Source organism: Leptonychotes weddellii, chromosome 9 (genome assembly GCF_054177405.1).
Source record: "Leptonychotes weddellii isolate Sample4059 chromosome 9, ASM5417740v2, whole genome shotgun sequence".
NCBI lineage: Eukaryota > Metazoa > Chordata > Mammalia > Carnivora > Phocidae > Leptonychotes > Leptonychotes weddellii.
Window position 1 is genome coordinate 105,355,938 of NC_138377.1, and position 24,115 is coordinate 105,380,052.

General features: G+C 39.7%; 1 protein-coding gene across 4 annotated transcripts in view; it reads right to left on the reverse strand.

Moving 5' to 3' along the window:
- GABRA5 (gamma-aminobutyric acid type A receptor subunit alpha5) overlaps positions 1-24,115 on the reverse strand; it is an 87,944-nt gene that overhangs the window by 31,026 nt on the left and 32,803 nt on the right. For all 4 annotated transcript variants that reach the window (XM_006728252.3, XM_031039629.2, XM_031039646.2 and 1 more), the window contains exon 7: positions 1,885-1,967. In XM_006728252.3, coding sequence (XP_006728315.2) covers positions 1,885-1,967 — 83 coding nt within the window. The remainder of the gene's footprint in view (positions 1-1,884; positions 1,968-24,115) is intronic.

The following is a 24,115-nucleotide window of genomic DNA, read 5'->3' on the forward strand; positions in this document are numbered from 1 at the left end:
CGATGGACTCTGAAAAACAAACAGGGTTCTAGAGGGGAGGGGGGTGGGAGGATGGGTTAGCCTGGTGGTGGGTATTGAGGAGGGCACATTCTGCATGGAGCACTGGGTGTTATGCACAATGAATCATGGAACACTTCATCTAAAACTAATGATGTAATGTATGGGGATTAACATAAGAATAAAAAAAAAAAAAGCAGGGAAAAAAAAATTTGTAATGCCCAAAGAACAACTTTATGAGCCCAAATATTCATATTTGGCTATGTTATAAATATTAAAACGTGAAATAGTGACAAGAAAAAAAAAAAATGGGAAAAAGCCCTGAACAGACACCTCACCAAAACACCATAAACAGATGGCAAATAAACATATAAAAAGCTATTCAGTATCATATGTCATAAAGATATTATAAATTAAATTAAGATACCATTACACACCTATTAGAATAGATAAAATTCAGAATACTGATAACACCAAGTGCTGATGAAGATGTGGAGCAAGAGGAACTCTCATTCTTTGCTGGTGGGAATGACAATTTGTCAATTTATTACACAGCTAAACATATTCGCACTATATGATCCACCATTGGTGCTTTTTGATATGTAACCAAAGGAATTGAAAATGTATGTCCACACAAAAACCTGCACACAGATGTTTTCAGCAGCTTTCTTCATAATTGCCCAAATGTGGAAGCAACCAAGATGTCATTCAACAGGTGAATGGATAAATTATGGTACAACCAGACAATGGAATATTACTTAGCACTAAAAGGAAGTAAGTTCTTCAGACATGAAAGGCATGGAGAAACCATAAATACATATTACCAAGTAAAAGCAGCAATCTGACAAGGCTGCATACTATATGATTCCAACTGTATGACATTCTGGAAAAGGAAAAACTATGGATACAGTCAAAAGATCAATAGTTGTTAGGGACTGAGGGAAGGGAGGGTGAATCAGTGGAGTACAAAGGATTCTAAGGGCAGTGAAAACACTTTGTATGATAATATAATGGTGTATACATGTCATTATACACTTATCAAAACCTATAGAATATACAACACAAGAGCGAACCCTAACATAAACTATGGACCTTAATTAATAATAATGTAACAATACTGGTTTATAGATTATAAAAAAATGTAGTACCTTAATACAAATCTGATGCTCAATCTCAAAGAGCACATTCTTCTGCTTTCAAAAATGAAAACTTCACATAGCATGAGCATAAAGGGATAGCATAAAGAAAGAAGGGAAGAGTTTGGTTCTAACCCTGCCTTCCAACATCTCAGAAGTGAGGATGAGGCTGCAGGCATATGTTGGGGCCAGTGTCCTCACTCCACTGTCTGGAATGGCTGGAATTCAAGACTTCCTACCAGAATCAGAGAGATGTTCACCTAATGAATAATTATTTGTTCAAGCAACACGTTTCCCAATATGTGTACAAGGTGAGTAGTGAGGGTGAATATGACAATGTCATTGCTCTCATGAACACTCTAGAAGAAGTGTGTTAAGACAGCAATGACTACAATTCAACAAAAAAGATATTGGTTGGGTATTGGAAAGTGGGTCTGGAAGGGTGTCCCCTTGCAGGAGGCAACCTGCAATCTGAGACGTGAAAACAACAAAGAACTGCCAGGTGAAGGACTGGAAACACTTCCCCAGGATCATCTTCTAGATGGTTGGTGCCTCCGCTCATATTCTCTCAGTTACAGACAAGGAAACTAGTCTGTGAGGACAAAGGTATACGTAATCCACAGCATTCCAGTCTTCTCAAGCAGACTGCCACCCATATCGTGCTTATTCACATATGGAACCTAAATTCTGAATGAATGTGGAAATAACCCCGAAAGTATATCCATGGTTCTTACTTGTGAAAATAACTTACAGCTGCCAAATTTCAGAGGGCAAGCATGGGCATCCATCGGGAAATCCTCAAGTTGCATTGGGCATTCTGCAGAGATGGTCAAGCTGAAAAGTAAGAGACGAAGACCTTTAAATGACTCGCCAATTCTGACTACTGACTGAGCAGCACCATGTTCCATAAAGCCATGTTAAGTACTTCACTCATTATTTTAATTACCATATTTCATGAAATTGTCTAAACTGTTTCACCAAATTATATAGGTTTGCACTGAAGATGGATATCATTTAGAAATATGGCTTAAGTCAAATCTACTCCGTTCTGTGGCTTGGTGTGCGTGTCTGTACATACATTACCACTTGTAAAGCAATTTTCAGATGCCTTTAAAAATGATTTATTCTTTGTTTCCCATCCCTTACTCAGAGCAATCTAAAAAACTTCCTTTGACAAGGCTGAAAATATAAGTATTTTCTAAAATAGTTTATACGCTCAAAAAATATAAATGTGTAATAAATGCTCAGTCTAAGTTTTGACCAGAAGCTGGCTATAATTACTGTGTACTGGACTGATGACATGACACTGAAGAGCAGGTGAAATTGTGTTATGACAGCAATCTTCTGGTACAACCTAATTGTTTTTAATCCAAGCCTGGTCTTCCAGATAATAATACCACCACCTACTACCACTGTCACCAATGACTCAAACAGTAGTGGACATAATATCCACCAGGTCTACGCCAGGCACTGTATTAAATGCTCAGCTGCACTAACACATCTAATCAGAATAGCATTAGGGGATTTGTTGCTGTTAATATCCCAGTTTACAAAGCAGGAAAGTGATGCACAGATATTAAAGGATCAGGACAAGGATATAGAGCTATTAAGTCATGGAGTCATGATTTGAACCCGGACCCCTGACTACTGTGACTCCGTAATGGCACGTCCACCACATGCTAAGTAGTAATGGGTTCTGCACACTTCCAAATTTGCCACACTGTCATGCTTTTATTTCTCTACAGACTTACTAATTAGGTAGTGAACCTAAATTTCATTAATGAGCTAATCTGTTTCTTAAGTTTCTTATTCTACTATTTAAAATGAAATTAAATTATATAGAATGAAATCATAATATAAAACATTCACCCTTAAACAGATGTTATAATTACATTTTTGGACAAATAATAATTCGATATGATATTAGCACTATTGGTCCTTCCCTCTTATATTGAGTCTGGATCTTGGCTATGTGCCCAGGGTGAGAATAAAAATGTAAAAACATTCATTTTTGCCTTCACTACTTCCTCCTGTTAAAACAGAGTAAACTTTTGCTATTAAATTGGGCACAGAATTCACACTTGATGACTGCAGAGTAGTGTATGTATTCTCTTTTTTTTTTCTTAAGATTTTATTTATTTATTTGACAGAGAGAGAGATAGCGAGAGAGGGAACACAAGCAGGGAGAGGAGCAGAGGGAGAAGCAGGCTTCCCACAGAGCAGGGAGCCCGATGTGGGGCTCGATCTCAGGACCCTGAGATCATGACCTGAGCTGAAGGCTTACTGACTGAGCCACCCAGGTGCCCCAATGTATGTATTCTCTGAATGAATGACACAAAAATATGAGTCAGTGCAAGAAAGGTCTGTGTCCATCAAAGAGAAGAAATCCTCTGCTACCTCTGGTTTGAGGGGATGGAATAATGCTTAAAAGGTGGGAGTGCACATGGACTAGAACACAACACCAAGTATCACATTCAGACAGGGAGATGGTATTTAAAATGATACACTGTATATGTTCATAGAAAGATATGGGAATGTACAGGAGAATTGTGAAGGAGAAAACTACAAATAGATATCATTTCACTTATAAATTAACCCGGTAAATTTTGTCCAGAGTTTTCTGACATGTACATGTATTTTCTTTTTGTTCTTGGTATACAAAATTCAGTCTTTCATATACCTAACATTAGGAACAGGGTACTTCCAATGTGAAAATCTCTACATAATCATGATTTTGAAAGATGAACTATTTAATTCTAGGATGCAGATGTGTGGGCTATATGTACGTGTATATACATATATTATATGTATAATATATATATATACACATATATAACATGTATAACATTAAATCATTTATGTATAATAATAATAATGGATATATATTAAAGCAATTATTATTAGACTTTTAGATTGTTTTACATGATAAATAATCTGCAATGGAACTCTTCAAAAGGACTATTATTAGAGACTATGAAGTAGATAAAGTATTTACTTATTAGAATTAAGAAAATTATGACTTAAAAATCTCTGTGAAGAGAGCATTCAGCCAACACAAAAGAAAATAATGTTAACTTTATCTGTTTGTTAGCAAATTTAAGAAATTTTTAAAGTAAAGCATATAGTGTGACAAAGAACTTAAAAGAGTCAAAAATGTGTTCGAGAATAAATTCACAATGAACTCAGAAAATCTAAAATTTTCTTCAGAAGCAAATTTTTAGTAGGAAGATAAAAAGTATATATAAAGCTGCAGTGCCAGGTACAAAGCAATAAATGCGAGAATAAGTAACGGGGCTGTCGGAGCTTAAAGGAGAACAGTTTTGATTTGGAGATTCTGTGCTGGTCTGCAGCCTCTGTTCAAACGGTTTATGGATGCAGGTGTAAGGACGACCCTGGGCTCAGTCAGTGGGAGCAGTGTGAGGTAGGGTGTAAGCGGAGATGCTTCAGGTGATCCTGACTGTCTTAGTCCAGCCGCAGGTCCTGCAGACCCAGCACTGCAGTCTTCAAGTTGCCCTCCCAAAATGCTGACAACTTTATGGGCCCCATTCCCATCATCAGGGTGATGTGAAGATGGTCTCTCCATGGAGTAATCCTCTCTCTAGACACAGCCGCGTCTGCCAGCTCATATAACTGAGCCTCTGTTCCCCAGGAAACACTCTACTGCCCACAGGGTCTGGAGGCTGATTTGAAGCCAGATGTGTTGGCTGAGTCCTTGAAGGTGTCGTGAATCATGGGTCAATGCCTCTTCCCTCCATGCTCATGGCAGTACTTTGCTTCCATCTCCATTACCATTGGAGGCACCACCACCTGGCTTTTCTATTGTTTGCCCCTACTTGTCAGAGAAGATCCCCTCAAGGAGACTTGACTTCCCACCTTGGGCACACTGCCCACTCCTGGCTTCTTCCCCTTTTCCTCATGCCTTCCTTTTTTTCTTGGCCAACACCATGTATTTATAAGAGGGATGAGAAATCTTCCTTTCTGTCATGGTGGTCTCAGCTCTTACTTACTCAGTTCATCTCATGTCCTGCTCTATTCTGGCTGTTTGGCCCTGAGAGCTGGTTACCTTCTGAAAGCTACTGCACTGACATTTAAAGATGGTAAGGATTGTACACTAAGGAGTCTGCTTTCAGCATACAGCTGCATGACCAGAGGGTTTAGTGATGGTGGGAAGAGACTGGTGGACAGAATTTAGCTGGATCTAACTAAAAAGAATATGTTTAAAGAAAAAATAATTCCAGTAAAAACATTAAAAAAAGACAGTAAATCTACAATTACCATCTCAATAAGTGCTATCATTAAAGCCTCATGGATTGTTCTCCCATTTTAACAGACCTCCTTAGAAGTAGAATTCCAAACACTGGAAAAATATAAATCTATGATAGCATCTTTCTTCTAAAGGATGAATGTATTATTCAGCTAAATCCTCTAATAGCAAATGTTTCAGCCTCAGTAGGGGAATGACATTCAAATTTTTGATCTCTTTGAACATTTCAAAAATAGCCTATGCTTTTATAATACTCAAAAAATCTCTCTAGATAAGAGGATGCCTTCCATTGATGGGTTCCCTAAAATGTAGAATGCCTTGATATATAACCAACTTCCTTCATACAGAATTGAGATCAAAGCAGTCTAAGGAATAATAGATTGTCATAGTTCAAAGGAGCCAGCCAGGCCACCTACTAGAAACTTTCACTTTTCAGATGAAGGAAATAAAATCTAAAAGTTTAAGAAATGTGCCTTATGGAAAAACCACTGAATTACTGGTAGATCCAAGAATCCAGCATTTTCCCCCCCAGAGGTCAAATTTCTATTATACTTCCCATTTTTGTTAAGATATTCAAACATTAACTTATTGAAACACATGTCTCAATTTTCAACAACATTTTATTTTTAGGGTCAGGAAAGGGCATTTTGTGAGATAAACTACTTGCTTCAACTTGGATTTATATCATACTAATCAAGGGTTTAGGGTCCTAAACTCACTAGAGAGCTCTCTGCTTGACCAGGGGCAGTTCACAGTGGAGAGCACTTTAAGGTGGTTAAAACAGCCAAATTTTAGGGTAGCTTTGCCATTAATTAACTGTGTAAACTTTGTAAAACTGCCTAACTTCTCTGGTCCAGTTTCCCATTTGAAAAAAAAAAGATAATAACAACTGCTTTTATTTTTTGAGAAAAAAAATAGTTGATAAGTGTGAAAAGGGGGTTAGCCTCCAGATGTCTGCCTAGTAATCTCTTCAGATCTGAGCCTTCTTCACTTACATGGAAACACTACGTAAGTGCAGCAGAAGGTATGGTGGTGGCAGGTAGAAAAATGGTCCCACAAAGATGCCCATGTCCTAACTCTCCACACTCCCAAACCTATAAATATGGTACTTTAAGTGGCAAAGAAGCTTTACAGATGTGATTAAATCAAGGCCCTTGGGGTAGGGCAGATTATCCTGGTTTATCCAGATGGGCCCAGTGTAATCACAAGGGTTCTTATGAGAGAGAGGCAGGAGTCTGAGGGTCAGAAAAGGAGATGTGATGACAGAAGCAGAGATCAGAGAGATGTGGCCATGAACTCAGGAATGCGGGTAGCCTCTAGAAGTTGGAAGAGGCAGGGAACAGAACAGATTCTCCCCTAGAGAATCCAGAAAGAATTCTGGGTGTTATATGCAATGGATACAATGATGAAATTGGATACTTAGATGAGATTTCCAAGCAAAGTGTTGTAGTTGTGGCCTGTTTTCTTCCTGCTGCTTATAGCAAAATGTGAGAAGAAAAAGAGAGGATGAGGAAAGACCTGTCAACAAAAAAGGACCAGGACTTGATTTGGGAAATTCTCAGTCTATCCAGGTTGCAAGAGATGCTGTAATTAAGAGATTAACTGTCAGGAAAGAATGCTCTTAAAATAAAGATAAGGGTGTGGTTGGACAAACTTTTGCTAATGCCTCAAAAGTATCAAAAGGTCAGAGTATTCAGTTACATAGCGGACTCTCTGAGATTAGGTATGTGACTCATGGGACCCCACACTCCCAAACTTATAGATATGTTACTTTAAGTGGCAAAGAAGCTTTAACCGTGTAAGCAAAAGCCAGGAATAAAGATTAGATTATCCATGAAAGATTTAAGTAGGAGCCTCTTGTCTAGTGGTATGAATTCTTGAGACACACATAGGAGACCTAAAAACTTTTGAGAATTTTATACCAGCAGAAACACTGCCAATTTGGACTGAAAAGGACAGAGAGAGGGAAGAGTGCTTCATTTTTTCCTGACATTTTCTCCCCTTTCAAATGGGAGTATCTGTGACTGTTATCATATGCCTGTCCAACCATTTGATTTGGGGAGCAGAAACTTGTTTCTTGAGTTCCACAAATTTACAAATGGGAAGGAATTGTGCCTCAGGGTAGATCATACCCCAATCATCTTGCATAGTTTATTTAGATAACTTCAATAATGATATTTGGAACTTTTGAGCTGCTGAGATTTAGTTGGGTCTTTAATTCAATGCTGTAATGAGTTGTGACATTTAGAGATACTGGGATGGGGTTAATATATTTTTCACGTGGCAAAGACATGAGTTTTGGGGAGAACCAGAAGACAGATTGTGGTAGGCAAAATAATAACCTCCAAAGATGATCATGTCCTAATCCTTTTTACCTATCACAGCAAAAGGAATTTTTCAGATTAGGATGGGATTAAGCTCTTGAGATAGGAAGATTATCCTGGGTTTTCTGGGTGAGCTCAATGTAATAGAAGGCTACTTATAAGAAGAAAACAGGAGTGTCAGAGTCAAAGAAAGAGATGTGATGATGGAAGGGGTGATGTAGGGCCATGAGCCAAGGAATGCACACATCCTGTAGAAGTTGGAAAAGGCAAGGAAATACTCTTCCCTAGAGAATTTGAAAGAGACACAATCTTGCCAAAAGCTTCATCACACTTCTAGTCTCCAGAGCAGTGAACAATAAATGTACATTGTCTTAAATCACTAAGTTCATGCTAATTTGTTACAGCAGCAATAGAAAACTAATACAGTAGTTTCCCTTAAAAAAATAGTATTATAAGTCAAATGGTCAGTTGTTAGTGTGCTGAATAGCAGCCCCATGTATATTTTGAAATCATTTTCCAAAGTTAAGAAAGAAATTTGGTAATATTAGCCAATTTATAAACAGCTCACAAATTGTTAGCTACAGGAAAATTCAGACCTTGTTAATGAAATAGCATCTCATGCAAAGTGTTGTGAGCTGTACACCATACTTCAGCTAGATTCACTCAGTGGAAATATAATCTCTCTGTAAAGATGCTACAGTGACTCTCAGGCAATATATGAAATTTATTTGGGGACTCTTAGAAGTAAATATTAACATAGCATCTAATGATTGGTGTTACGGGAAAGAAATAAGGCTTAATTTGGTCATGATACGTTTCTAGCCCTATGAGTCCTTGTAAAGAACAGATGAATTCTTAACGTAGATTACTTTCTATTTACCACAGTTGCTCCCATCTGAAGGGCTGCAGGGTTTCGAGATAGAGCAAAGGGGCGCTGCTCACCTGGCATTCCTGTAGGCAGCATCCTTATTGTACTGTAGCCTCACTGTGCTGCCTCTGGCTTATTCCCACCTGCATGGGGTAGTGAAGGGCTCCTTCAACCCTTCAGTAGGGATGCTGCTGGAGAGTTCTCCTTGCTCTATAGCTAAGTCACATCCTCATTGTTGATGGAACTGTAGATTCACACTGCATGTGAGAAGGATCTTTTCCACTGTGAGGGGCTGTCTGAAAGGAAGCCCAGCTTTGAGGAGTATATGCCTCCTCTTCTTATATTTGACTCACCTCTAGATTGACAAATGAAGAGATGTTTATTCATGTATTCAGTTACAGAGAATTAGCATTATTATTAACACAAATATGTAAATATATTATAGAAAAGTATAAATTATACATATTTAATAATTTACTAGTGCTAGGAATACACATAGACCTGCTTCTCCTTCAGAAATTTCCCTTTGATACCGTCCTGATGCTAAAACCCTGCCCCACTGGAGCTTTCTCCCTTGCATGTCTGCATCAGAAAAAAAACTGCAAACTTTTTCATTAATAAAAGAATGCAACAAAGCATTTGTCTTGTTATGAACAATCACTAACATGATGTATCATGCATACTATTGGTTAGTTAGGAATTACCAGTTCTTGGGAACGTAATTATAATTTATAGTAATGTTTTGAGGAAAAATGTATTCTAAAACTCAGTCAACTATATAAAAACTGAATTTTTTGAATCTAAACATTGTCAAGTTGGGAACAGTGTATGTTTGGAACCCAAAGGTCATTGCTAGGCTCATCCATTCCACTGCCTTTTTGCTAACTGTAATGTGTGTACTGGTCCCTTCTGTGATAATTGTAGATCTACTGCAATTGTGTTTGGTCCAGACCAGAACTGCAAGCCTAGTTACTTTCAGGACCTGGCCATTGTGCTTGTCCTGGTTAGCCAACCTCCTAAGGGATCTTCACCATAGAACTAACCCTGGCCCTACCCAAATCACAGACAGGGGTTTTGCCTGTGATCACGAATAGATGAGATACCATGTTCATCAGGTGTTAGTGAGGTATGGGAATAGGGAGTAGTCAATGGAGACCTAATAGAATAAAGTGTGCAGTGACCTGCTTAAAATGTAATAGAATTTAAATTCAGTGAAGGGCAACCTTGTAAAAAGCAGAAATTAGGAAACTATCTGAAAGTTCAAGTAAGAATATACTAAAATGATGAATGTTCTGACTTATACAATTGTAGAGTTCCACACTTTTTAAAAAAATGTGTTTTAACATAACGAATGTCTTCTTTTTAGCAATGGTGCCAAATTCTACAACTTACTTCAAGCTTGAGTTACAGATTTCACTAGTAAGTTGTAGGCTAATTTATTCATTTTGTATTCTTATTGTAATAAGAATGTACATGAGACCAACCATTGGAATTATGCTGGGCTAAAAATTCTCTCTGAACTTCACATTCCTCTTCAGCTAATGGAAAGATTTCAGCAATTCTCATTTATGTTGAGAAAACTCGTATATGTGTGATAATTTTTCAAAGTTAGCATATTTCTTATCAAAAGGAAACAAAATTTATTGATCTATTTTGATTAGCGTGGCTGTATCTATTCTTAATACTCTTGTTTCTCAGGAAGGCACTGTAATGATTAACCTGAGAGTGGAAATATTTTGTTTAAATTTTTATACATATTCACATGCCCATCAATAATTCTTATTAGATCAAATGTAAAATAAAGACAAGCCTGAACAATTTTAAAAAATGCTGCAAAGAAGGAATAGCACAAATATGCAAAGAAGTTCCTTTCTCAAAATGAAATTCAAGTATGTCTTTAATCATAAAGCATAAGGCAACCAAGACTATACTACAGGAGAAAGCACAGAGAAGAGGTAGCAGAATCAAACAGACCCTGCTTCAACTCTCATCTCAGGCTCTGTATACTTGCTGTGTTACTTAACATTTCTGGGCCCAAACTATCCTCTAAAGGGGATTCTAAAGCTTATTTTACAGTGCTGTTTTAAGTCCTGAATATAAATATGTACTGCAATGCCTGACACATAATAGATGCTTTAAAAATGCTTGGGAAGAAGTAACGGTGATATCAGCAAAAGTAGTGAATTAGGGAGCATCCACAAAAGCAATGAATAAGCTGACAAAAACTGTCAGCATCATCTTTTTTTTTTTTCTTTTAGAAAACTGGAATCTAACAAAGAACTTACAACAGCCAGGAGAATGCTTAGTGAAGAAAAAGAATACCCAAATTTCAGTGAGCAAGCTCTGTGGCATTTGAACTTACACTGTCACCAGCCCCCATTCTCTAGCTCTACAGTGACCTTGAAAATGGCAGCCCATATTCCTGCTGCAGGTTGCTGAAGTAGCTAAAGGTGGGTCCCTGAAGGACTGACTCAGGGTTTGCTTTAGTTTCAACTGACTCAGAGTTTTCCAAGGCTGAGTCGTCCTCTAAGGGACCATTTGTTCAAAACATTCAAACACAAATATATTCACCACAGCCATCAGGCAATGTATACAGCTGGGGCAAGCAACAGACAGACTAAAAGTCTAGGAAGGAGAGGCTAGGGAAAGAGATACTTGGGGAAGTAAGGGCTGAAATCTCCTCATATTCCAAAGAATCTAGGAAAATATGTGCATGCCCAGGCCTGGATGCATGCTCAGAAAAGACCCAAGAAGACTAAGTTCTTATCTCCGGTTGAGCTAAAAAAGCACTGCAAAAGCAAGACATGAAAGCTATGGAAGTTGTAAACTGCCCGGATAAGCATTGAAGGAGCACCCCAACACACACAGAACTTACCTGCAAAGACTGAGAGTTTTCATTTTTTGGGGAACTGTTCCAGATTTTAATGACATACATAAATATAAATGCCAGTATTATTTTATTTTTGGTTTATAATCCCTCTCTTACTCTATATGATTTAAAAGACAAATGCATAAGATGAGAATTATTAATCTACATTAGTGTCTACACTATGTAAAAAGATGTAATTTTTGACAATAACAATATAAGGGAACAGAGCAATGCAAGCAAAGTTTTTTTATTCCACTAAAACTAAGTTGGTATTAATTCAAATTTGATTGTCATGAATTTAGATGTTAATTTAAATACCCAGAGTAACCACTAAGAAAATAACTAAAAATATATACAGTAAGAGAAATGAGATGGAATTGAAATGGTACACTAGGAAAAAAAATCAATTGAACACAAAAGAAGGTACTAATGGGACGCCTGTTTGGCTCAGTCATGTTAAGCATCTGCCTTTGGCTCAGGTCATGATCCCAGGGTTCTGGGATCGAGCCCTGCATCGGGCTCCCTGCTCCATGGGAGGTCTGCTTCTCCCTCTCCCACTCCCCCTGCTTGTGTTCCCTCTCTTGCTGTGTCTCTCTCTGGCAAATAAATAAATAAAATCTTTAAAAAAAAAAAGTACTAATAGAAGAATTAAGGAACAAAAAAGAAATAAGACATATAGAAAGCAAATTTTAAAAAAGCAAAGTCTTTTCTTGTCAGTAATTATATTAAATATAAATGGAATAAAAACTTCAATTAACAGGCAGAGACTGGTAGAATCAATAAAGAAATATGAACTATACAGCCTACAGCAGATTCACTTTAGTTTCCAAAACACAAGAAGTTGAAAGTGAAAAGATAGAAAAAGACATTCTATTCAAACCATAACCAAAAGAGAACTTAAGACAAAATCTGTGAGAAGAGACAAAGAAGGACAGTATATAATGATAAAAGCCTCAAGGTATCAAGAATATATAGAAATTATACACATACATGAACCTCACTTCAATACCTCACTTTCAATATTGGTTAGAAAAACTGGACAGAATATTAATCAGAAAATAGAAGACTTAAACAGAAGACACTGTAAACCAACCAGACCAAGCAGCCATATACAGAACACTCCATCCAACAACAGCAGAATATACATTTTTTAAGAACACATGGAACATTATCCAGGATAGACCATGTGTTCAGCCACAAAACAAGTTTCAATAAATTTAAAAATATTGAAATCATACAGAGTATCTCCTCTGACCACAGTGGAATAAAACTAAAAATCAGTAACAGAAGGAAAAGTGAAAACTTCATAAACATGTGGAAATTAAACCACATTCCTAAGTAAAAAATAAATCTAAGTCACAAGAGAAATCAGAAAATAACTTTGAGATGAATGGAAATGAAAAACACAGCATACCAAAACTCACATGATGCAACAAAAACAATCCCTAGGTTGAAATTTAGAGCTATAAATGCCTACATTAAAAAAGAAGAAACAACCTAATTTCATATATTAAGAAACTAGAAAAAGAAAAGCAAATTAAACCTAAAACTAATTGAAGGAAAGAAATACTAAAGACAGGATAAATTATATGAAGAACAGAAAAACAATAGCCCACTGGGCTTACAAAGAGGTGTTAGGGCATAAGGCATGCTAAGTAGTGATGTGAAAGCCCTCAGGATCCCAACCCCAGTGCCAGTCTTCCACACTACAGATGGTGCTATTTTCAATTCCTGAATCTCTTCTTCCAGATTTCTGAATGCTATAGATAATGAATGGCAAATTTCAGCTGGTTTTAGAACGTTATTTAACATGTTTTAACAACCCAGAATCTTTCAAATGATGATACCCCATCCTTCTTTTGGGGAGCTAACAGAAAGGATGGTGTTGCAGCAGGTGGGTGCACATACACTTGATGTACTAAGTGATGTTGAGAAGACTGACCCAAGGGTAGCCACATCAGAGTGGCAGCCTGCATCCTCCATAATGCAAGTACTTGCGCTGAGTTTTCTGTTGGCCTTTATTCACTGAGCAGAGGAGATTTCCTTTTCTCGGAGACTTGACAGTGATTTTCTATCTGGATGTCAATCAGTGTCATTGCTCTCAATTTCCATGACTATGATTTGAGTCTCAATCTCTTCTTTACACTTCACAGTTCAAGATGATCTGTTTTCTACAATGGCGGCCTCCTTGTTTTATTGAAGTATAGTTGACATACAATATATTTTATTAGTTTCAAGTGCATAACATAATGATTCAACAATTCTATACATTATGAAATGCTGACCACGATGAATGTAGTTACCATTTGTTAGCATAAAAAGCTATCATAATATTATTGATTTTATTCCCTGTGCTGTACTTTTCATCTCCATGATTCATTTATTCTATGACTGGAAGTTTGTACTTCTTAATCCTCTTTATCCATTTCACCCATCCCCCCACCCACCTCCCCTCTGGCAACCACCAGTTTGTTCTCTGTATTTAGAGTTTGTTTCTGTTTTCCTTGTTCATTTGTTTTGTTTTTTTAGTGGACAAAGAATAGTGATACACACACACACACACACACACACACATATATATATATGAATGAATATTACTCAGTCATAAAAGAAAAATGAAATCTTGCCATTTGGGCCAACATGGATGGACCCAGAGGGTATTGTGCTAAGTGAAATAAGTTAGAGAGAAAAAGACATATACCATATGATTTCATTTATATGTGGAATCTAAAGCTACTCATTTTGTGACAGTCTGTCATTCCCACAAAGCTAGACAAATATTCTAGACTATCTGGAGTTTCTGAGTTTCTGTGAATCAGTTTCAGGTTTCTCTCACTATTCTTCAAATTACTGAGCTCAAGGCTCCTCAGAAAAGGGTCATCGACTTAGAAATGGTGCATTATTTTTAGCAGTGTGATAAAAAAAGCAGTAAAAAGCCCCTCCATTGGTCAGTCATGTCCCAAGTACATAGTGGATGCCCTACAAGTGGCGATGACTGGTCTGCACTGTGCTAGCTGGGTAGATGGTGGCTCTCGGAAGGGCCAGGGCAGTATGGTAGAGAAATAATAAAAACAGGCAATGATAGGAAAACCAGCTGGTTAACTACTAACTAGGGAAACAGTCACTATTTGAGAACACTGGGATGAGTTTCAAACTTTGGAGGAATGTGCATGAAGAGGTGTCCTGTAGGCCATTAATTAGGGCTTGACTGTATTTTAAAGCATATAGGTAGACAGACAGTAGTTGGATCCACAGAAGCAGATGGATTTTCAGAGAAGAAACCCAAGAGTGATGCCAGAAGACAAAACACTGCAGGAACCCTATTCTCTCTAGGTCCATGTGGCCAAGTCTCAGTTCAATCACATACAAAATAGGGCAAAATATATGCCCAACTTCATTTCGACAGAGCACACAACACACCTTGAGTGGCCACGAATAACACATTTTAGCATCCTTCGTAGTGAGTAAGGAAAGGAACGCTGTTGGTGAGTGGAGATTACAGGAAAACAAAGGCTCAAGCAGTGAAGGACAACAAATGCTTTAGTGCCCCAGTGTTCTGGAGGCCAAGAGATGAAGATGAAGGAAAACTGAGGGAAACTGGATGTGACGGGGAGAAGATCCTTACCAGCCTTGGACCAGCTATTATAAATAGGTGACAAAGAAAGTGCAACAGTCTGAAGCTGTGAGAAAACATGTATCGTCGCGTGTAGGATGGGGGTGCAGACAGAAGCACCTCCTGTGTGAGGCTGCAGCCCATGGGGTGTCGTGCCAGGAGCTTTGCCTGCACCATCTCATTGATGATCCCCCAGCTCGAGGAGATGCTACAGTGACTATTCTAATCTTCCTGATGGGAACTGAGACTCTGAGAGATGATAGTGCCTGGCGAAGTGGCAGAGCCAGACCACTGCCAGCCAGTCTGATGAACAAGGTTGATGCTCCAGACACATGGCTAGTCTCTCCTTAAGTAGTCCAAGTATTCCGAGAATCGTAGTCATTACATGGAGACATGGATCCCTTCCAGAAGGTTTTTTGTTTTGATTTTTTTTTTCCAAGTGAATGCTGTAGCTGCTGTTCATGGTGGTCCCAGGCCAGGGGTCCAGGCCTCCTGCACCCTGCTGTGAGGGGTGGGACTTTCTCACCTGGTGGCTTTGACATGGCCTCTGACCTCATGATGTCCTCTCCTGTTAAATGGAAACAGTGATTCCTACTACTCTACAGACATCTGAGGAGGAAAGTAGATGTGGGGTCTATGTGGGTGGTCAGGAAAGGTTCTTCTGACACTTGCCCTAAAACTTCCTGCAGCCCAAAGCAAAAGCAACTAGCTCTGAATACAGGGATCCTTTGAATCAGTCCCAGTCCACCATTTAGGTATTATTCCTGCTGCAGGACACACTTTTCAACTGCTACTTTCACATTTGTACATGTTCGTCCCTATGTCTGGGACACCCTTGTAACTCCACCCCTCACCCCAGCTGCTGCACCTCCTCAAGACGCAGCTCAGGTATGACTTCTGTGAACCCATCCTCTTCCCCCTCCCACTTACAAAGCCAGGCTTCCCCTTACTCACTGCTGTTTTCCCAAATTTGCCAGCCTCCATCTCAGTGACATCCAGGTTCTACAGATGGTGTTCAATGCACAATTTTTTCAAGGAATTTTATATTAATGAATGGATACAGCAAGTAGAGAGAAAATGATGGTTAAGTGAAGGGTTGAGCGAAGGCAGGGAAGCAGTCAGACTATGGGTCTGCTCCTGGGGTCACTGCTTAGTTATTTAAATGAACACTCAGGGAGATCTGTCCAAACAGATCTGTCTTGACTCTCCTCTCCCTGCTTAATAATATACTTTCACTTGGGAGATTAAGGCCTATCCCCTTACTCCCACCCCTCAACACACACGTGCCCACACATTGCTCCAACTTCAGCACTGACATCTTCAGTAAGGATGTTCTCGCTAGCTCAGTTGTGCACCAAGAAAGCTGAGCAGGGAGGGGAAGGAGTATGTCCTTCAGAAGCATCTGAAGTTTTTAGTTATTCAGGTAAGCAAAACATAGCTTGTATGTTTGGGGCCTGACAGAGCACAAGATGTAGGTGAAAACCAGTGCAGTAGACACCACCCAGAGCCCTCCAGGAAAGGCTAATGCCCGTCTGCCAACTCCCCTGCCCCCCCAAGCATGAGCACCTGTGCACTCACTGGCTGCTGCCCAGGGCTTGGTCTCTGCTGCCCCACACTCAGGGAAAGGGTTTAGTAATATGCTGAGAGCCAAACATCAAACATCTAGTTTGACTGCATTTTGTCTGCACTACATACCTTCACTTAGCGGTCTCAGAGACTACACAAGCTCAAATTATTTAAAACAGAATTCAACCTTTCTCTGACCTTTTCAAGAAGCCCCAGTGCCCTTCAAGTGCTTCCATTCATTCATTCCTTCAAATCATTATCTTGAGGAATAGCACAACTTCGGCAAGACAGATCTGGGAATCACTTAGGACACTTCTCATATATCACTCCATTTCAGTTCTATCAGCAAATCCTGTCAGTTCTCCCTCCAAAATGACTCTATTTTTTTTTTTTCCCATGGCTTCTGCCTCTGGCAGAGTTGTCCTCATCTCCTACCTAGATATGGCAAACACCCCATAACAGCTCCTTGATGTCACTTGGAAGCCTGATTTCTTTAAGCCGTATTTTTTCACAAGGCAGCAGATTCCTAAGCTTAAATCACAACAGAGGTCCCCAATGCATTAGAATGGACCTCACTCCCCACATTAGCCTCCTCTTGTTTCCTAAGCTCTGCACATCTACTCAGAGCCCTTTTCTTACCCACACAATGCTGCTATATCCTTCTAGCCACGATTGCAAAGTGACTTAAAGATGCCATTCTGGCCCTACCCCTAGCCTAAAGGTCCCCTCCTATTATTCTCCCACGTTCTTTTTCTTCTCTATGTCTCAATGCTAATGGAAAATAACATTTCCTAGGCTTACATTTACTAGTGTGTATTTATTGACCTTATTAATATTGCCTAAAGCATGATGGAAAAAATTTTAGGTTCAATTTTAAACAAAAATAATTTCAATAATAAAAATTAGATTAGCACTGTTTACTATTTTCTTATTAGAAGTCTATTAAAATATTTATAGTCTATTTGGTTATTCATACTTTTAAAATACTTTTCAAAAAAAAATCACCCCAATTAAAAGATTGTAGGGAAGTAACATCACCAAAATGGCAACTTAGGAGAGCCCAGCATCTGTAATTCCACAAAGATCAATAATTAGCTATCTACGAACAAAAACAGCTCTGTTAGAGAACTGGAGTCCACTTACTAAACTTTAGTGACACAGTGGAGCAAAGGCCTGCAGATAACCACCCAGAAAGGAAAGGAAGACAGCTTCGCTTGGCTGCATCATCCCCCCCGCAAGCTATTATTACTCAGAGCCAAGAAGACACTCCCTAGGCAGAAAGAGTACCCCCACCAGGAAAGCAAGAGCTGAATGAGTGACCAGCTTCCCTGGCCTTTCAAAGCACCACATTAAGTTCCCTCTTTCAGTTATTCCCAACCAAGACTGGCAAAGTTGAGACAGAAAGAGGTGGTGAAGAACGAGGAACAAACATGGGGGCTGCCAGTAGCAACCACACAGCAGCAGCAAGAACAGGTCACAGTACTATGCTCTGTAGACAAACCCAGCTTGTTTTACTACCAAAGAAACCAAAGGCTAGTCCAGACACCACAGAACCCCTGCAGATTCTGTCAGCTCTGGCCCCACAGGTATTCACATTCATGATGCCAGCTGCCTGGGTCCCTCCCCACGGTGCCCCCACCGGAGCCCAGGAACTGCAGCTAGCCTTTCTGGCTGTGCACAAGCATGCCCCAGCCTGATTCCTGTCACCAGTCTCCACTACCATGTGCCTGTGGTGTAACCCAGCAACCACGGTAGTGCACACAGACAGCCGGGGCCCCTGTGCTGCCAGTGAGCCCAGAGCTGGCCCTAGGCCTTGCTGCTTGTCCTGGCTCCCACCACTACATGCAACCAGTCTCTGCCACTACACAGGCACCAGCAGCTGGCTCCTACAACCAAGTGTGCACCACAGCCACCTGCCCTGGTCCCCAGCCACAGACCACGGAGACGATGCTAAGAACCCAACAGCCATTACAGCTGCTTGCAGTAGTGCTTGCCATGGAATTCATAAGGAATCAGTGAACTATGACTCCACCAAAGGAACACAGTAAACTTTTTGTTAACTGGCTCCAAAGAAATGGAGATCCAGGATTTGTCCAACAAAGAATTCAAATTGATTGTTCTAAACATATTATGAGAGCTACAGGAGAACACAGATAAATAACTTAACAACTTCAGGGAAATTACACAAGATCATAATTAGAAGATCAACAAAAATATAGGGGGAAAAAAAGAATCAAAAACAGAACCACTGGAGCTGAAGAAGACAATGACTACACTGAAGAATTCAATGGAGAGCTACAACAGCTGACTTACCAAGCAAAGGAGACTATCAGTGAGCTAGAAAATAAATCAATTGAAGTTATCCAATCAGAGAAGTTAAAATAAAAAAGAATGAAAAGGAATAAAGAAAACCTATGGAAGTTATAGGACACTATTAAGGGAAAAAGGTACTATAATCAGAATGGAGAAGAGAGGGAAAAGGGAGTGGAAAGCTTACTTAAAGAAATATATGTGCTGCCGAAGCAAGCACAAGCTTACTTAAAGAAATAATACCTGAGAATGTCCTAAAGTTGGGGAGAAAATTGGATATCCCAATTCATGAAGCTAATAGGTCACCCAAAAATTTCAACTCCAAATAATCTTCTCCAAGACAAATTATAATAAAACTACCTAATATCAAAGACAAACAGAATTTTAAAAGCAGTAAGGAAAAAAATTCTCTCATATACAGGAACCCCCATAAGATTATCAGTGGATTTTTCAGCAAAGACCTTGCAGGCCAGAAGAGAATGAGATGATATACCTAAAGTACTAAAGCAAAAAACAAAACACAAAAAATGCCAGTGAAGAATACTTTACCAGAGAAAGTCATAAAGACTTTCCCTAGCCAACAGAAGCTGAGGGAATTCATCACCAGTAGTCCTATCTTACAAGAAATGCTGAAAATAGTTCTTCAAGCTGAAATTAAGGGACAATGATTAGTAATATGAAAAAAATATGGAAAAGATGGTGGAGGAGTAGGTGACCCTATTCCAACCAGTCCCCGGAATTGAGCTGGATATCTACCAGACCACTGTGAACACCCACGAAAGCAGCCTGAGATGTAAGAAGACAGATCTGGGTCTCTACAAACAGAATATTGCAGGAGGTTGTTTTCAAGGTATGAAGCCGGGAGCCGTGATTCCCCGGGCAGATATTGGAGGATAAATGGAAGGAGGAGGGAGCCTGGCTGTGGGGATCCTACACCATCGGTGAGCGATAGCCTCCCGAGCTGGGGATAGGGCACAGACTTGCAGACCGGTAGCAGCGGGGAAAGGACTTTAGGGCAGCCTCCCGGACAGAAACCTGGAGTGGCGGGGCTATGCGTGGGAACTGGGTGTGGCTGGCGGTTTTAGAAGCACAAAGGGCAGAGACGTGCCCCGATCTGGAGGCCACCACTGGGAGCCCTGCTAAGGGAGGCACAACCCAGGACACTGCAGTTTATAGCAGCACAGACAGAAATGGAGAGCGTGTGACCTGGGGAGCTCACTGAAGAACAGACTGCAATCTCTCTGCTCTGAGGCAGAGGGTTGGAAGCAGTCTCTTCTGCTCTGACTCTTAGAAGAGATGGGGAAAGCCACCAGGCAAAGCTGCCAATGAATAAAAGCCCCCCAAAACCAGTTTTCACCGAGCTCATCCCCCACCACAGGGGGCAGGGCAAATCTGCCCAAACAGGGTTGCCTGAGTAATAGCACAGCAGGCCCTCCCCCAGAAGACAGGCTGGGAAAACAAGAGGCCAGCAACCCTCAGGTCCCTAGGAAACAGGTGCATCTTGCTTGGGTTGTGGTCAATAATTTGGACTCCATACATTCCCTCAACCACCCATCAACAGAATGACTAGGAGGAGAAAACCCCAAGATAAGAAAGACTCAGAGATTATGACTTATGCCACAGATTTACAAATGGATTCAGATATAACCAAGATGTCGGAGATGGAATTCAGGCTAGCAATTGTGAAGACAATAGCTAGAATGGAGAAATTAATTAATGGCAACATAGAGTCTCTAAGGGTAGAAATGAAAGCTGAATTGGCAGAACTTAAAAATGCTATCAATGAAGGGCGCCTGGGTGGCTCAGTTGGTTAATCGATTGCCTTTGGCTCAGGTCATGAATCTGGAGTCCCAGGATTGAGTCCCGCATTGGGCTCCCCACTCAGCGGGTAGTCTGCTTCTCCCTCTGACCCTCCCCCCCTCATGCTCTCTCTATCTTAAGAAAAAAAAATGCTATCAATGAGATCCAATCTAATCTAGATAATCTAACAGTGAGGGTAAGCAAGGCATTAGAATGAATTAGTGACCTGGAAGACCATTTAATAGATAAAAAGGGAAAAGAGGAGGCCAGGGAAAAACAACTCAGAATCCATGAAAATAGAATCAGAGAAATAAGTGACACCATGAAACATTCCAATGTCAGAATTATTAGAATCCCTGAGGGGGTGGAGAGAGGACTAGAAGATATATTTGAGCAAATCAAAGCTGAGAACTTCCCTAATCTGGGGAATGAAACAAACATCAATGTCCTAGAGGCAGAGAGGACCCCTCCCAAGATCAAGGAAAATAGGCCAATGCCCTGGCAATGTAATAGTAAAACTCGCAAATCTTAGAACCAAGGAAACCATCTTAAGGGCAGCTAGGGGGAAGAGATTCCTTACGTACAGAGGGGGGAACATCAGAATAATGTCAGATCTATCCACAGAGACCTGGCAAGGCAGAAAGGGCTGGCAAGACATATTCAGAGTACTAAACGAGAAGAACATGCAGCCAAGAATACTTTATCCACCAAGGTTGACATTTAGAATGGATGGAGAGATGCAGAGCATCCAAGACTAGCAGAAACTGAAAGAATATGTGACCACTAAGTGGGCCCTGCAAGAAATATTAAGGGGGGTTCTATAAAAGGAGAAAGACCCCAAGAGTGATATAGAAAAGAAATTAACAGGGACAATCTATAAAAACAAGGTCTTCACAGGCAACATGATGACAATTAATTCATAACTTTCAATAATCACTCTCAACATGAACGGCCTAAATGCTCCCATAAAACAGCACAGGGTTGCAGATTGGATAAAAAGACAGGACCCATCCATACGCTGTCTACAAGAGATGCATTTTGAACCTAAAGATGCATCCAGACTGAAAGTGAAGGGATGGGGATCCATCTTCCATGCCAACGGACCTCAAAAGAAAGCTGGGGTAGCAATTCTTATATCAGACAAATTAGATTTTAAACTAAAGACTGTAGTTAGAGAACAGAAGGACACTATATCATTCTTAAAGGGTCTATCCAACAAGAAGATTTAACAATTGTAAATATCTAAGCCCCCAACATGGGTGCAGCCATCTACATAAGCCAACTGTTAACCAAAATAGTCATATTGATAACAATGTGTTAATTGTAGGAGACCTCAATACTCCACTCTCAGCAATGGACAGATCATCTAAGCAGAAAATCAACAAGGAAACAAGAGCTTTGAATGATACATTGGACCAGATGGACCTCATAGATACACACAGAACATTCCACCCTAAAACAACAGACTACTCATTCTTCTCGGGTGCACACAAACTTTCTCTAGAATAGACCACATACTGGGTCACAAATCAGGTCTCAACTGATACCAAAAGACTGAGATTGTTCCCTGCATATTCTCAGACCATAATGCTTTAAAACCGGAACTCAATCACAAGAAAAAATTTGGCAGAAATTCAAACACTTGGAAGCTAAAGACCACTCTGCTCAAGAAGGTTTGGGTCAACCAGGAAATCAAAGAAGAACTTAAACAATTCATGGAAACCAATGAGAATGGAAAACACATTGGTCCAAAACTTATGGGATACTGCAAAGGCAGTCCTAAGGGGGAAATACATAGCCACCCAAGCCTCACTCAAAAGAATAGAAAAATCCCAAATTCACCAACTAACTCTACACCTTAAAGAACGAGAGAAAAAGCAACAAACGATGCCTAAGCCACTCATTAGAAGAGAACTCATTAAGATTAGAGCAGAGATCAATGAATTAGAAACCAGAAACACAGTAGATCAGATCAATGAAACTAGAAGCTGGTTCTTTGAAAGAATTAATAAGATCGATAAACAACTGGCCAGACTTATCCAAAAGAAAAGAGAAAGGACCCAAATTAATAAAATTATGAATGAAAGGGGAGAGATCACAACTAACACCAACAAAATAGAAACAATTATTAGAAATTATCATCAACAACTATATGCCAAACTGAGCAATCTGGATGAAATGGAGGCCTTCCTGGAAACCTATAAACTCCCAAAACTGAAACAGGAAGAAACTGACAACCTGAATAGGCCAATAACCAGTAACGAGATTGAAGCAGTGATCAAAAACCTCCCCAAAGACAAGACTCCAGGGTCTGATGGATTCCCTGGGGAATTCTACCAAACATTCAAAGAAGAAATAATACCTATTCTCCTGAAGCTGTTTCAAAAAATAGAAACAGAAGGAAAGCTTCCAGACTCATTCTACGAGGTCAGTATTACCTTAATCCCCAAACCAGGCAAAGACACCATCAAAAGGGAGAATTTCAAGACTGATATTCCTGATGAATATGGATTCCAAAATTCTAGCTAATAGGATCCAACAATACATCAAAAGGATCATCCACCACGACCAAGTGGGATTTATCCCCAGGATGCAAGGGTGGTTCAACATTCACAAATCAATCAATGTGACAGAACACATTAATAAGAGAAGAGAGAAGAACCATATGGTCCTCTCCATTGATGCAGAAAAAGAATCTGACAAAATACAGCATCCTTTCCTGATTAAAACTCTTCAGAGTACAGGGATAGAGGGAAAATTCCTTGAGTTCATAAAATCCATCTATGAAAAACCCACAGCGAATATCATCCTCAATGGGGAAAAGCTGAGAACCTTTTTCCCTTAAGATCAGGAACACGACAAGGATGCCCACTCTCGCCACTATTGTTCAACATAGTACTAGAAGTCTTAGCAACAGCAATCAGAAAACAAAATAAATAAAATGTATTCAAACTGGCAAAGAAGAAGTCAAACTCTCTCTTTTTGCAGATGACATGATACTTTATGTGGAAAACCCAAAAGACTCCACCCCCAAATTACTAGAACTCATACAGCAATTCAGTAATGTGGCAGGATACAAAATCAATGCACAGAAATCAGTTGCTTTCTTATACACTAACAATGCAACTGTAGAAAGAGAAATTAGAGAAACGATTCCATTTACAATAGCACCAAAAACCGTAAGATACCTCGGAATAAACCTAACCAAAGAGGTAAAGGATCTATACTCTAGGAACTACAGAACACTCATGAAAGAAATTGAAGAAGACACAAAAGATGGAAAAACATTCCATGCTCATGGATTGGAAGAATAAACATTGTTAAAATGTCTGTGCCACCCAGAGCAATCTATACCTTCAATGCCATCC